At 42.4% G+C, this 16,226-nt stretch overlaps 1 protein-coding gene across 3 annotated transcripts in view; it reads left to right on the forward strand.

Annotated features, from left to right (window-relative positions):
* RYR3 (ryanodine receptor 3) overlaps positions 1-16,226 on the forward strand; it is a gene marked incomplete at both ends in the record, with an annotated part of 580,399 nt that overhangs the window by 487,202 nt on the left and 76,971 nt on the right. For all 3 annotated transcript variants that reach the window (XM_079701083.1, XM_079701082.1, XM_079701084.1), the window contains 7 exons: positions 1,873-1,988; positions 2,527-2,594; positions 3,576-3,697; positions 7,539-7,588; positions 7,980-8,040; positions 9,909-10,147; positions 11,509-11,590. In XM_079701083.1, the coding sequence (XP_079557209.1) occupies positions 1,873-1,988; positions 2,527-2,594; positions 3,576-3,697; positions 7,539-7,588; positions 7,980-8,040; positions 9,909-10,147; positions 11,509-11,590 (738 nt within the window). The remainder of the gene's footprint in view (positions 1-1,872; positions 1,989-2,526; positions 2,595-3,575; positions 3,698-7,538; positions 7,589-7,979; positions 8,041-9,908; positions 10,148-11,508; positions 11,591-16,226) is intronic.

The raw sequence follows: 16,226 nt of genomic DNA on the forward strand, positions 1-16,226 counted from the left end.
TTTGTAGAACGAAAAACAAGGTAGTGTCCCCACCTCGATAAGCCATTCCTCCTGAAAGAAATGTCTGCTGAGCCAGCTGCTGTTTCCTCTTTTAGTTTCCTACAGAATTTTTGCCACTGAATGACAGAAACCTAAATAAAAATCTATACAAATATTTCTGTTGTAGCTCATATGAAAAAATAACAAAACCTATTTGCTGTATTGTTGAGTGGGAAAGGTCAGGCAGCAGGAGACAGCCTCTGGGGTAGCATTTGAGAAAGACTCCCATCGTCATTTTAATCCTGTTCTTAACACCAAGATGCATGCAGACTATGATTTGCCAATAAATAACTTGCTCACAGAAGTGAAAATTTCTTCTTGACTATAAGAAGGGAATCAAGGAAATAGGGGGAGAAAGGAAAAAGACCACTGAATTCAGCAAACATACCCTTGTAGTGGTTTACCCTGAGCCAGAGCCTGTAGTGGGCACTTGGGTGTACTGATAAGGCGGTAACATCCCTGTCACCAAGGAGAAACCCTAGGTTCCTGCTACCCATGCCTCAGAACTGCTCCATCCTCAACTTCCCCATCACTTGAGGACAGCCTGTTCTTCCTGATGCCCAAGCCAAAAACCTTGACTCCTCTCTTTTTCCCTCAACCCACATCCAATCCTTTAGCAAATCCTGATGGTTCTCCCCTTAAGATACCCAGAATCTGACCACTTCTCACCCTTCGTGCTGTCACTGCCATTGCTGAAAGGGCTTCCTTCCTGGGCCCCCTGTTTCCATCCTTGCCCTCAGGCAATTTTAATCCTAGCAACTAGAGTAATTCTGTCACAATGTGAGTCATATCATGTCATTTCCTCTACTCGAAACTTTCAATAGCTTCCCATCTCAAAGCAAAAGCAAAATGCTAAGGACGGCCCACGGCACCCTGATGGTTGCCTCCACTGCCCACCCCACGCCCCTCTGACTGCCTGCTCACTTCCATCCCTCCACACTGGCCTCAACTCAGCATGCATGCTCCCACTCAGGACCTTTGCACCCCCTCTTGCTTTGCCTGGAAAGCTCTCTCCCCTCATGTCTCTATGGCTCACCTCCTTCAAGCCTATACTCTAGTGTCATCCTTCCAATAAGCCCAGCACTGATTTAACACGACGGTCTGCTGAACCCCACTTGAGGCACTACTGGGCCCTTTCATCTGGCTTTGGTTTTTCTTTTTTTCACAAAACTTATTAACTTACAGCATTCCAGATAATTTTTTTAAATTTATTTATTTTATTTTTGGCTGCGTGGGGTCTTCGTTGCTGTGCGCAGGCTTTCTCTAGTTGTGGCGAGCAGGGGCTACTCTTCGTTGCGGTGCGCAGGCTTCTCATTGCCATGGCTTCTCTTGTCACGGGCTCTAGGCACACGGGCTTCAGCTCGTGGGCTTAGTTGCTCCGCGGCATGTGGGATCTTCCCGGACCAGGGCTTGAACCTGTTTCCCCTGCATTGGCAGGTGGATTCTTAACCACTGCACCACCAAGGAAGTCCCCAGATAATTTATATTTCGTTTTATGTAGCGTTTGTACCTGTTTATAGCAAGCACGTAAGTTCCATGAGCGCAAGGATTCTTGTTTGCATCTCTGATTTATCCCCAGCTCAGTATTTGTTGAATGAATGACAAAGATCTTTCTGAAAAATCTTTTCAGAAATTATTGTAGCTCAGGTGTTGCATGCTCACAGAGGCAGGTTTCAAGTGCAAGGGGAAATGAGTCAAATGATGAGTCAGGTCACTAAGCCAGAATAGCCATCAACATTTGGAAAGCAGAGTTGACATGGAGAAAATTGCTTGTGCACCAAAGTCACATTGTTATCTCTGTTACTCCCCGGGGTTTACCCATTTCCAATCTAGAGGTATCAAGGATATGGGGCTGGATGCCTCCTCCATGGAAAAGAGGTTTGCCTATAAGTTTTTGAAGAAGATCCTGAAATATGTTGATTCTGCTCAAGAGTTTATTGCCCATTTGGGTAAGTATCATTGTGAAATATCAGAAAAATGTGTGCTTCTCATAATACCAAAAGGAATTAGATATTCCTTTTATGAAGAGTGTTGCTTTCATACTGTAGCTGTTCATGATTCTTTTAAACATATGGTTTAGGGAAGGACACAGTGGCTGAGATTTCACACACACACACACACACTTAAAAAAAATCAGTTTTGTCTTTGGTTTCCCTTCTGGGTTTGATTGAAACATTTGTCATTTTCCACATAACTCATCCTCTTCTAAGTTTTCCATCGTTTTGCTTTATGCCTGTGAGCATATGACTCAACCTCTCTGAAGCTTCCTTCTTATCAGTAGAGAAAAGAGTAGTGAAACCCTAGACAATTGACACAAGAAATAACCAACCCTCACAATTATAAAGTACTTTGTAAAATATTAGATATTTTATAAAATCAAATGGCCTTTTCATGTCGAAAAGCTGCTCTGTTTCTTTGATGCTGTGACTCTTTTCGTTTTTGTTTTCTTTAGCTCTGGCCAACTTTGTGTCACTTTTGTCTTTGTAGAAGCCATTGTCAGCAGTGGGAAAACTGAAAAGTCTCCCCATGACCAGGAGATCAAATTCTTTGCCAAAGTAAGTGACTCTCTGCGTTTACCCGGATTACCTTCTTCTTGGGATCTGTACAATTTAGGGTACAAGTTAAGCAGATCCAACAAAGATATCCAAAACTCCAATAATGACTTTGATGAGATGGGCATGTGTTTCTCTGTTGTGGAAAGATCCTGAGGCAGGTGGGTGGTCCGAGGAGGTAAGCAGCCTGTTGTGCTCCACGCCATCACCCAGGGACTCGGGTTCTTCCTCTCTTGATGCTCTCTCATCTCCTAAGATGTGGTCCCTGACAGTGGTCCAGACTCACCTGTACCACATCTGTGAGAAACAGGGGAAGGATAGCGGAGGGCAAGCTGTTGTTTTATTAAAGTTCCAAAGTTTAATAAAAGTTGTTTTATTAAGTGGCTAGAACTTGATCATTTCAGCCTCAGCTAGCTGCAAGGGAGGTGTATAATGCGTGCTTTAACTGGGTGACCCCATGCCCAGCTAAAACACGGGATTTCTACTGCTAAGAGAAAGAAGGGAAGAACGAATTTGGGTGCCGGTGAGCTGTCTCAGCCACATAACCCTACTCAGAGGACTAAATACAAGTGAGACTTTGGGGTAGCCATGCTCTGAGAAGCAGAGACAGGATGGTCAAGTCCAGTAGTGCTGGGCCATGCCTCAAATATTCTGTTGGATGCCATGCCCAAGAAGCCACATCTGAGTGCAGATGTCCTACAGGACGCCCCTGAAAATGTTGATTCAGGATGTGCATTTCTTTGGGCCCTTAGTCAGTGTCCTGCGCTATCCCTTCTCGTATTTCTAAGCCCTCTGGTTACAGGCATAGAAGAAAAAAAATGTTTTGGAAACTGGGATTCACAAGGTAGAGTTTCCTAGAAATTCCAGGACCAGAGTCTTTTTGTGTTCAGAGTCTTTTTGCTCATTAAGAATGAACTTTTTCAAAGGAACCAGAGGAAGGGCTTTGGCCAGCCTCCTAAAGTTCATCTCTGGTGGATCTTTCAGGTTCTCCTCCCACTGGTTGACCAGTACTTTACCAATCACCGCCTCTACTTCCTCTCATCCCCTCTGAAGCCCCTTAGCAGCAGCGGGTATGCCTCTCATAAGGAGAAAGAAATGGTGGCCAGGTGAGTCTACAGAAGAGAAGGTCACAGTGCTCATGTGATTTATGTAAAACCCCAGACTCCTGGGGCTTCAATGGTGAATCTTTTGGAGAAATGAACTGTGGCCTGATGATTGGTAGCTCAGAGGTTTTGGTTATCATCTTGGTTTTGAAAGTGACTTTATTCACACTTATCAGTATATTATTTTGGCAACCAAGAGAGGTGCACTGTTCGGGGGTATCAGAAGGGCTTGGGGGAAACGTATATACTCAGGTCAGCTTCTATCCTGAAATAACATTTAGAAAAAGGAGAAGGTAATTCTGAAGCTTGGGAAAAGCAAACACACAACGTTGGGAAGAAACGGATTAATACTGTTTTCAATCTCATTCTTCTCAGGCTTTTTAAGCTTACATTTTTTTTAAGGAATCAGATCTTACAAGTGGTGTGGATGATCTGAGATTTGAAATCTAGAGTGACATAATTCAATTTAAATTCCTAATAGGAAACAAATTTTCATCAAAAGCACCAGCTTCCCTTCTTATTCCACTAGGCATGACACGTGGATGCCTCAGCAGAGCTGAGAACAAAGCAGGTGCTTCAGGATCAGGCTACAAGTGGATACCACTATGCCTCAGGTTCTCTGTATTTGATTTACAGATGACAAGGGATGGATTAGACTTCTAAATGGCAAAGAGTTAAGGACTGCAATAAAGACAGTCTATCACAAATACCGTATGCTAACACATATATATGGAATTTAAGAGAAAAAAAATGTCATGAAGAACCTAGGGGTAAGACAGGAATAAAGACACAGACCTACTAGAGAATGGACTTGAGGATATGGGGAGGGGGTAGGGTAAGCTGTGACAAAGCGAGAGAGAGGCATGGACATATGTACACTACCAAATGTAAAATAGATAGCTAGTGCGAAGCAGCGGCATAGCACAGGGAGATCAGCTCAGTGCTTTGTGACCACCTGGAGGGGCGGGATAGGGAGGGTGGGAGGGAGGGAGACACAAGAGGGAAGAGATATGGGAACATATGTATATGTATAACTGATTCACTTTGTTATAAAGCAGAAACTAACACACCATTGTAAAGCAATTATACTCCAATAGAGATGTAAAAAAAAAAAAAAAAAAAAAAAAAAAGGCAGTCTATCAGCCCTTTCCCTGGCATCCACTGATGGTGAACAATGTACTTTATATTTTATAAGGGCCCAGCCATTAAATATCACCATCTTTGGGAGGATATTCAACCTTTGGATTTAGCTAACCTTTATCAAGCACAGCATGGCTCAGCAGTGAGCTCGATTTTTGAAATGCACAAGTTATTGCCCACCTGTGGAAATATCATTGTGAAACACCACAATGCTTTAAATTCCAAGAACCACCTGTGTGTTATGATCTCCATTTTGCAGATGAGGAAACTGAGGTTTGGGCAGTGCCTAAAGTGACCCAGGTAGTAAGTTAGGGCAAGAATGAAAGCATAGCCCTCTCTATCCAGATCGAGTGCCCTTTTCTCTACACTGTAATTACTTCTGACATTAATATGTGTTAAGCAGGGAGGGGCGCGTGATGTCAAAATGAGATACACTTAGAATCAGTTACTGACCCAAGATTTCCTAGATATTTTCATGACACACCAGTGTTTTTTGTAAGAAGTTAAGGAAATGAAGAGCCAAGTGAGATACTCAGATAAGCCAACAGAGGGCAGATGTGTCTGTTCTCTTCATCTATTTTTCTTAAGGTATTAATTCATGGAAATGTAACATTTGTTCAGCCAGGCACCATTTGTCACAGCTGGAATACAAGCTGGAGCTCGCTGATCGGCCTTGCAAATAGCTTTCAGATGCATCAGTGTGCCCGTCGCCCTCCCATAGAAGTGGCCATATCGGCACTGAACGTGCTCACATTTCCAGACCCCTTTTGTTCCCAGCCTTCAGCCATACCCCACCTCTTCTGCATCTGATGCAATTTACCGGTGCTTTCCGGAATCTCTCCCCTGGGATCTCTTTAATTTACCACCTTCAAATTCTGAGATGAGAGAGAGGCGCCTGGGGACTCTGGCCCCTCATAACTCTGGGTGAAGGACAGTGCTTCTGCTTGAATCGTGGGTCCCACAGGCAACAAAAAAGGGCCTTTGGAAATTTCAGGCCCCGGCCTTGACATACCTGAGAAAGCACTTCTGACAGCAAGGGGAGCCACGTTTATATTAGGATCAAACAACCCAAGGATCTGCTTTAGTTAGAAAAATGTTATTTTGTATTTATACAGAGTGGGTTCGTTTTGAAGCATTTTGCCAGAAATAACTGAGTTTATCAGCCCCTAATTCTACAGACTAAAAGGGTCATGTGGTTAGTCACTGACTACAGACGAGAAAGCTAAAACACAGAGCGGGATGAGGTCGCTTCACCACGACAGCCCAGCTAGTCCTGGCAGAGCCACAGAAACTCATATTCCTCCAGGATCTCCGCCAACTCCATGAGTTTTCAGCAGATACATAACTCTGAAAAAAAAACAAACATCCGGGGAAGAGAAAAGAAGCAGCAGTTCATATTTAATTTCACACTCGCTGGCTGCCAAATTTCTGTTAACTTATTCTGAGCTCTCTTAAGCTCTAGACCAGTGTTTCCAACTTATTTCCACTGCAAAAACAAATGACTAGCCAGCAGAGACTTTGGCTGTGGTGTCCAGTAGACAGCCCAGAAAGGCTCAGGGTATTCATTGAAAACCATTTAGAGGTGAACAAGTTTTCATCCCCACTGACACTTGGATGGATTTCTTCTCTATTTGAGCTGTCCCCTAAAGATTTTTGCCCTGTGTGGGGCAAGATGCCCATGACTTCTAAGAAGATCTTGGGAAGTACTTCAGCTAGGTCTCACCTTGGCATCCCGTGGCCTGTACCAGGTGATTTTATTTTACTTCCCCTCTTTATGTTCCACCAGGAAAGACTGCTTTCTGAAGGGATTGCTAAGTTCTTACCTAGCTGTGCCAATGTCAAGTAATGTCAGCGTTCTGAGGAATCTCCTCCCAAGAACTTCAGCAACACAGGTCAAATGATGACCATAGTGCCCCTAGACAGGGGCTATCAGGAGCGTGTTCAGAAACATCTACGGGCTCTTTGCTAACTGCACAAAGCCCTCTCTTAGGCACTGTGGAAAGTAAAACAGTAAGACACAACTGGACTCCAAGGGGTTCCATGGTAGACAGTATGGGTGAAAGCATGGAATAGGGTCAAAAAACACAAAAGCATAGCAGATGGGATTTCCTAGCTTCAAAGACACAGATAGGACAGCAACACAGTCAGGCCTATAGGCTAATGGAGATGTCAGAGAAAAGCCATTTCTTGAAATGTTTCTGGTTCAGCACAGTATTGCCCATACCTGAACCTTTAACTTTCTTCCAATCCCACCATCTTGCACACCTCCAGCTAAGGCCTCACACCCTGTTCCCCCGAGTGAAGGCTACAAAAAGGGCTTGCAATCCACTGCAGTAATGGAAAAAGCATGCTTCCTTCCAGAATCCTCGTCTATCCATGAATGTTATACAGATGAACCTTTCAACATATGGTACGCCATAACAAGAGGTGGTTTGCAACAGGTGGCTCATTGCAAAACACGGTACTTGTTGCAGAAGGATTGTTTTCTGCCTGCAAGGTACCTCTCGTGATTCTCCAGCAAGACAGTGGGAGCCACATGTTGTCCTAGTGTGGTCCAGAGGATTCTTTGAGGGGAACACAGTGCATCTTCCCAGGGTGCTGTACTAGGCACTTTGTTTTACTGCACAGGGGCCAAGGGGTGGGGTACAAATGAGTCTTCCTTGAATCTCTGTCCCTTTCTGATTTTCATTCTTTTCTGCTTCAGCCTATTCTGCAAACTCGCTGCTCTTGTTCGACATAGGATTTCCCTCTTTGGTAAGAGAAGTATTGCTAAAGGCTTCACCGTCTGTACTTATCCTGAACTTGTGTTTTCCTTCATCTGTGGCTCCTGCAGACAAGCTGAGCCTTAGAACTAAGGTGTAACCTAAATTTGCCATAGAAAGTTGGTCTGAAGTATGATAAACCCCTCTCTCCCTCTTGAACAGCTCAGATTTTCCACGCCAATGAATGCTTTAAGCCCTGCCTCTAACTTCCATCATAAAGCGATGTATCAGACCAGAGATAAATGCTTTGGCCCCGAACGGAGGCCTGGCACTTTGTGTGCTGGTGGTTAATAAAGCTGGGCTGTTTATGCTTATTGAGAAGATTGTGTTTAAATGACAGGCTGAATGCTTTGGGGAGTCACAGGTGATATTTTTAATTTTAGGGAACGATTCTACTACAATGGTGAGCTGTCTTCACATCTTAGCTCAGACACTTGACACAAGGTAAGTGTGCCCAGAATTTTCCAGTAGTTTCTCAGGACTCCCTCTCTGACCCTCTCTCCTTGCTTATTATTGTACTGAAGAGGAGATGTGCCACCATTATGCAGGAGCTGGGGAGAAAAGGGGAGATGGGGAAAAGATGGATCCCAACATGACATTAGCACACTCTGTTTCTCAGCTCCCATGATGGAGAGCCACCGTCATGGCAGATACCGAAAGCTGAGCATTTGATCAATTCTTGTCTTCTCTTACTGAGAAGTTCACCTTTCAGAAGATAAAATATGTAACGTGGCAAAGTACCACTTCGTATATAATTCTCCACAAAAAAAGAAAAAGGAAGAGCTGCCTGATGGGTGGCAATGCCATAAGAATCCTGGGAGAGGGGACCCATAGCACTCTGAATTCAAAATGGCCAAGGAGGGGATGTGATTACCAGAAGATCAAAGACAAAGATAGATTCGAGCCCATGACCTGAGGGTCTGATGGGAAAGATGGCTGAACAAGAAAGGAAGTCTTCCTTTTCTTTCACATACATACATATATGTGTATGTGTGTGTGTCTGTGTATATATATTCTGGTAGTATAAATATAAGTTATTTGATGAGATAAAAAAGAGAAGCAGTGCAAATAACTGGCAGGGAGTTTTCTTTAACACACTCATTAAGCAGGGCCCTTGTCAAAGTTGAGAGGAGAACACACATCCCAAAACCCAACGCAGAAGAGAGGCACCAACCTAAAAGAGTGGCCAGATGATGAAAATCCTCTACAAACTAAGAATGTTTTTTTTTAAAAAAGTTAAAGGTAGTTAAAGGGGATTTTCAAGTGTCGGAGAGAAACAAACATGTTGTGGAGATATTAAGACAGCACAACATTTTCACGCCCAGACCAAAGCATCCCAGGGATGCAATTGGGACGAGGAATCTTTATTCCCAAAAGCATGCAAAATGCCTTAAGAGAGAGTCCTCTTTCTTAAACGTACCGACCTGCATTTTTTTTTCGTAGTCATTCCTGAGAAAACCTGAGGAGGATGGTTCATAAATACTTACAGCAAGCCTCACTGACTTTATTTCCTTGTTTTTATTTTTCTGATTGGCTGGATGATTATCATGAAAATGCTGTAGATAAAAAGCATCTGTCCTTATAGCAAGCCTGTCATAATCTTGTGAATAAGATGTAGAAATATGGAAAATAATAGATGATTTGTAGACTTTGTTCCAGTTCTAAGTTTTATAAAATAGTTTTAAGGGAAAGCCCCAGGTACCCATAGCTAATCTCCATTCCCACATGTTTTTTTCGGGGGTCTGATTAAGCTGTCTGTTTGAAAAGGGGCTGGCTCTTCACTCCCCTTCTCCAAGCTAGGACATCCCTGAAAACTGATAGAAATCTAAGCTTCAGTAGATTTAATTCTGTTCTCTCTTTCTAAGAGGTCCTACATCACAGGAGAGCTAATATTTCTAACTAGTCCTTATGAAAGTTGCTGAGCCCATGTGGAGCTGCAGGAAAAGCTCCCCTCTCCCTCCTTTTAATTAGATATTTCCAGAAGAATGTAGCCAGCTGCAATATTATATAGAGAGCAGGTGACCAATAGCAGTTTCTTTCTAAGTCGTCCTGCCATTTCCTAAGAGTTGAGCAGTCATTCCCTCAAATCACGCATGCCTTCCAATTGCTGCCCCCCGCCCTTTGGGCTTGTGGATCCAAGTTTCTTTTTAGATGCTAATAACCACTCTCTCCATTTCTCCTGACTCGGTATCTTCCAGGTGAGTGGGGTGTCAAATGTCTGCCCAGGTTGCACTGCAAGTCACCAGTCTCAAGAAGGGGGTTGGCCAAAGATTCAGAGTATGCTTCTGGTTTTGAACATTGTTTGCTTACAGGACAGTCATGAAGTCAGGCTCAGAGCTGGTGAAGGCCGGGTTACGAGCATTCTTTGAAAATGCAGCCGAAGACTTAGAGAAGACTTCAGAAAACCTGAAGCTCGGCAAGTTTACCCATTCCAGAACGCAGATTAAAGGCGTTTCTCAGAATATAAACTACACCACGGTGGCTCTGCTTCCCATCCTGACGTCCATCTTTGAGCATGTGGCTCAGCATCAGTTCGGGGTGGATTTACTCTGTGAGTCAGCCTTCTGTCTGTCATGGATTCGTATGCATCTGGCCACAGATCAATAGGAAGTGGGTGGCTCATTCCCTTAGGCTGACCTTGAGGACAGAGTAGAGATAACTCTTCTACACTTTTTCCTTCTTAGATTTAAAAATGAAGTAATAGACTCTTGGAGGGGAAGAAATCCCCAAATTTGAGTATATAATATTTCATCTTTTCCCACTGTTTTTCAGGACCAGAATTTTCCACCCACTGGTTTAGCTCTCAGCCATTGTGTTCTCACTTAATTTGAAAGGTTATCTGAGAAATCCAGTAAGAGACAGAGGTTGCTCCCAGACACCAATTTTCCTGTAAAGAAGCTTTAATTTATTCATTGGATACCAGGAGCAAAGAGAAGCTGCTAACATTTCATTGTCTAAGCCTCCAGAAGAAGACTGTAGTTGGTTGGTTTTCTTTTAGTTTGCATTTAGTACCATGTCCAGCCCTCTTATACTGCCACCAAGCTTCAGTTTCACACTTTAAATGGTGGCACATGATTTAATTAGTTTAACCAGTTGTCAGTAGCCAAGGCTGTGTCTTCCATAGCCTTCAACAGGGAAAATCAGTTATTTCCATGGGGTTAGGGGGAGAGGTAGGGGAACATTCAAACTCACTATTCTGTGTCATGGACACAATGCACTTCCTTGTTGAAAAATAAAAAATCAAATTAGTTCTCTTTATGTTAAATTGGTTCCAGCCTTATTGTGAGTTCCATACATTAATAGAGGCACGTAGCCTGCCCATTAAGTTCCTCAGCGAAACACGCCCTTCCCTTGGGAAACATGGCAAAATCATGATACAATTGAATTACCTTTTGAAAAACATCCATCAGAGAACTTGGAACAGGTGGACATGAGGAATTTTGCTCTGTCTCTACAGAGGTAGGGATATTGTACATATCTCCCTAAGAAAGGAACAAAAAGCTCATTCAAACTTCTTTGATTTCTTGCATTCTTCCTTTCAAAAGAAGGAAATAGTGCTCTGGATAAAATTTGATTACAGTGTCTCCCTCTATTGGAGGGGAAAAAAATACCCATATGGAAGGACTCATTGGTCAAATGCTTCCTTTCCCTGAGAAGCAATGTGATCTGTATCAGGAGTCCTACAAAGGAATTGGGATAGCTCAGTGGAGGGTGTTTTTCGGTTGGTGTTTCCTCTCCCAGTTCAGCAACTGGCATTTGAGTAAAGAGGGGCTATATTTGTTAAAAAGAGAGAAAGAGAGCTCTTTGGCTCTCTCCACCGCGTGTTTTCTGTTTGCAGACCCTTTCTGTGTGCAGGAGGTGGGCCACTGGGATTGATGAACAGGAATGACAGCTCTTGTTTGGTCTTTTCAGTGGGTGACGTGCAGATTTCATGCTACCATATACTGTGCAGCCTCTACTCCCTTGGGACAGGAAAGAACATCTATGTTGAAAGGTAATTAGCGAACAAAAGAGGCTAACACATTCAGGCTGAATGTGTTACTTAAGTCTTTAAACATTTAACAATAGCATCTTTTCAATCCAGCAAAAACAAAATGCTCACTGAAATGGCTTGGTGATTTTGAGCCTAGGGTATGAAATGTTTACGGCAGTATAAAATGTGTTAATGAGGCTTCTGAGATGTATGACTTCCCTGGTGATAGCTGGAGAATGCATGTGGCTGGAGGAGCAATATAGCCAAGCTAAATCATGTGCTGGTGGCCAAAAAAATGTCGAAGAAATGTCTCTTTTCTCGTAATCACAGTTTCCAAATAGCCTCCAGAGTTCCTGTGGTTAAAGCTTGCGGAGAAGCTCAAGGGACGTGAGGCAGTTGCTTTAGTGTTTAATGAGTTTCTGTGTGATCCAGCCTGGGACCTTTACCATTCTCGGCTGTCACATTAGCTATAGTTTTAGACAAGTCCACACTTTGGAAGCAGAAATGCTATTCAATGGTCTTGAGTCTGAACAGGCTGATTTGCTGAGGTGCTTAGGTTCCTGCTGCTCTACTCACTACTCTGCCTGGAGCGATGGAGGCCTTCAGTGACTGCCTGCTTTTCACCATCAAATGCCGTGTGTTGTGTGGTTCTGTTTAAATCCACGGGGAAGATCAGGAAGATAAACAGTGTTAGCCAAACCCTAGACTTAGTCTTATCCTTGGAAGACTTTTTTTTTTCCCTTTTCTGCCTTTTCAATCAACGATACTGAAGGAATTTGATCTATGCTTAAAATTATTTAATCTAAACATCCCCTTGGTATCCATGCTCCATGGGCCTCCTCAGTTTATGATACCTTTACAAACAAACCAACGGTAAATCCCTATTTCACATCGAAACTTACATAAATTCTAATTGCAATTTCTTAATAAAGCAAAGACAAGACTTGTGCTCCTTCAAGAACTCAAGAACTGATGACTTGAAGTCATGTGCTAATAACCAAACAATGTTGAAGAAATGTCTATGTCTTCATAATTACTGCCTTTAAGTAGCTTCTAGAGTTCAAGAAATCAACTGGAGAACTAATGACTAATTTATTTTGATTATGATTATAATTCCTTAGAGTTATGTAGCTTTCCTTATTGTTTTACATGAAATATAGATAAATAGTTCTATCCTTTAATAGGAACTGGGCAGACAAAAGTCATAACCATAGTTTATACCAAATCAACAAGAAAATTAATAAAAAATTTTCTGTTTAATACAGAATTGCACTTAGGGAAGGTGTCTTTACTTTCATTAAGCATTTGTGAATATTTTCTCAATATCTTTTCTTATTCTATCAGTTTCTATGTGCATATATACATACATCTATATGTGTATGTGTTTCTCTACACAATTTTTTGAAAAGCTTATGCATTATTCTCTTTTTTAAGAAGAAAAAAATTCAAAGAAAGGTCAACTCTGAAATGTCAGACCAGAAAAAGACTCTTCTTCATATGACTTTTTATATTTTATTCATATACTCACAGCACTGTGAATATTGGTGCCTGTGTTTTATACTCCACACAGGTAGAAAGCCAGGCTTGAAGAAGCCCCTAGATCAAATATGCCCCTATTGTCTCTCCATTAGTTAATGAAGCAACTAAGGAAATAAAGATTTAAAATCCTCGAGTTGTGATGCTGCCACCATTAATGACTTTTATTTGTTTATTTTCTCTTGTATTGAGAAAGTAAGACATACTTATTCAAAAAAATCAAACAGTACAGACATATGTAAAGTTAAAAGTCTGCTGTTTTCTTTACCCCAGAGCACCCCACCTAGTAACAGTTTGGTGTATACCATTCCAGGTGTTTTCTACATGTGTAAGTTTTTACACATGTTGGATCATAATATTGCTTTGCAACTTTGTCTTGTTGGATGAAGCTAAAAACTGAATTTCTTTATCATACAACTCATTTTTAATTTATCATTTAGATAAAATCATCATTAATTCTCTACTTTAAAAAAGATTAGCAAGTTTAGTACATTTACATTTCTAGCTACTTCCTATCCTTTCTACCTTTCCTTTTTTGCTACGTAATTCCTTATAACACGTACATTTTATTTTGGAATATTCTAGAACTAATGTTCCTTGAGTTGTTTACCTTGGTTTGTATTTAAATGATTCAGCGTGTAGCCAATCCTTTTGAACTGTGACTTTCCCATTCCAAAACTCTTATTTTGATTTATCTCTTGGTTGGCCAGATTCATCATATGTAGTTGCTTCTGTAAGAGCCCTACTCTTGAGTCTTTGCATATTTTGGACTATCATCCTTTGACTTTATATGTGAACAGTTTCCGTGGTATAAAATCCTTGGGTCATAATTCTCCTCCCTCGGAAGTATATAGCCTTTGCTTCTTTATGTTCTGACAGTGTGTGTTCCTTTGATCCGGTCATTTGTTCCCCATACACGTGACTTTGCCGTGGGAGGGGAGAGGCTGCTGCTCACTGGGTTCTTTCTTTGGTCTTGAAGCTCATTCACTTCACTACTACCACGTCCCAGGGTTGTCCTTTCTGTATCAGCCCCTGCATTTCTTCTCAGAACTTAATATGCCCCCTCCATCTTCAGAATTAGGTCCTCGTTTATTTAATGAGTCTTTCATTTTATTATATTGTTGTTGGGTTTTTTGTCTTAGATGTTGTTCAAAGAGCGAAATTATGTGTATTTATTGGCTTTTTCCTTAACCTCCCACATCTCTCATTTTCTCTTCAGTAACTTTTAGCTAATTGTTCTTTTCTGAAACTATCTCCGTGTTAATATCTCTTCTTATATTCTGTGAGTGTAGAGAGAAGTTTTCTGGTTTTTTCCTGGATAATTCTTCCTCTGAACTCTATTTCTCATCTATTTCTTGGTCATTAGGTACATTTCTAGTTCTCAAGAAGGGAAAGGAGTACATATGCATGTATGATGCATGTATGTGTGTGCATGTATGTGTGTTCAGTGGAGGAGAGTGGACAGGGCTGAAACATCAGGCAGCTTCAAAACCTAGAAGCTGACTGAGAACTAACTCTTTCTCACTGTATCAGCAGTGCCTTTAGCCCTAGGAGTCATCCACCCTTATCCTTTGGTGTCCTCCCTCAACCAAAGTAAACAGCTGGTGCAATTAAGAGGTTGGTGAGGGCTTCCCTGGTGGCGCAGTGGTTGAGAGTCCACCTGCCGATGCAGGGGACACGGGTTCGTGCCCTGGTCCGGGAAGATCCCACATTGCCGCGGAGCGGCTGGGCCTGTGAGCCATGGCCGCTGAGCCTGCGCGTCCGGAGCCTGTGCTCTGCAACGGGAGAGGCCACAACAGTGCCCGCGTACCGCAAAAAAAAAAAAAAAAAAAAAAAAAAAAGAGGTTGGTGAAATTCTTGGTGCATCCTATAGAATAGGCCTTTTGCTTAGTGATTTAATGTATGTTTCTTCTCTACCTTAGAGGAGTTGAGGCAGCAGCTACAAAACAGGTTACTTCCCACTCTTTCACTCTACCTCACCTCCACTGGTTCTCCAGGCCAGGCGTCGCAGGTCATAGTTATGGCAGATGGCGTGCACACTCCTTCCTACTCTGGTCCTGCCTGCCACTCTGCAGGATGAAGCCTGGGTCCCACCCACGTCCAACAGGTCTCCCGGGGCCTGCTCACACCCTTAAGTCCCATTGTTTCAAGCAAAACTCCTTTCCTGGGCTCCGCAAAATCCCCATATTTACTTCCAATGATCTCTACACTCTGCTCTAGGTCTTGAAAGAATGTTTCAGTTTCAGCATCTTCACTTGATTTGGTCCATATTTTGCAGTGTGAAGTTATCACACATTTTCTAATTTCAGCATAGATCTAAATTTCTTCCCAAATTTTCCCCCAGCTCTTGTGGGTTTTAGGGAGGAAAGTATTGGCTTGGCCAAAAAGTTCGTTCTGGCTTTTCTGTAAGATGTTATGGAAAAACCCAAATGAGCTTTTTGGCCAACCCAATATAACGAAACCCACCATTTCTCTACCACCTTTTACTGAAGTTTCTTTGGCTAATGAATGTCTGTAGGGTTGCAAAGGAACCACTCAATATAGCTTGAGTGCATTGTGGATAGAAAAGATCCAGACACCTCAGTGATAGGGTTGACTGTTAGAAGGAAAAAGTCATTGAAACAGAGTAGAGACGTCTTTTGGGATATTTTCTAATTGAGGCAATACTGAGATGGTCCCTGACAAGCAAAGTTTTCAGATACAAAATTTCAGGGTAGGGTAAAGGCTTTCGTGTATTTAAACATGCCCCATAGTAAATGCTTGTTATCCCATCCGGAGACCCTGCAGCTTTGACATTCTGGCTTCTTGGTGCTGCTGGAATTGTTGGCTGTTGTCATAGTGAAGAGCAGTTAATGCAGTCTTGGGTTTGGGTTTGGGTTTTGGTGGGAGCTGAAGGGAACCCTGAGAACTGAATGCCTTCCTGTTTCCACAGAATTGCAGTAGTAGTTTGTTTGCTCTTGGCTCCAAGTGTGCCCTCTGTAGCTGGCGGTTTTCTCCATGATGGTTCTTTTTGTTTTAATTAATTAATTTATTTATTTTTGGCTGTGTTGGGTCTTCGTTTCTGTGTGAGGGCTTTCCCTAGTTGCGGCGAGTGGGGGCCACTCTTCATCGCGGTGCACGG

The sequence above is a fragment of the Hyperoodon ampullatus genome, assembly GCF_949752795.1.
Source record: "Hyperoodon ampullatus genome assembly, chromosome: 3".
Classification (NCBI taxonomy): Eukaryota; Metazoa; Chordata; class Mammalia; order Artiodactyla; family Ziphiidae; genus Hyperoodon; species Hyperoodon ampullatus.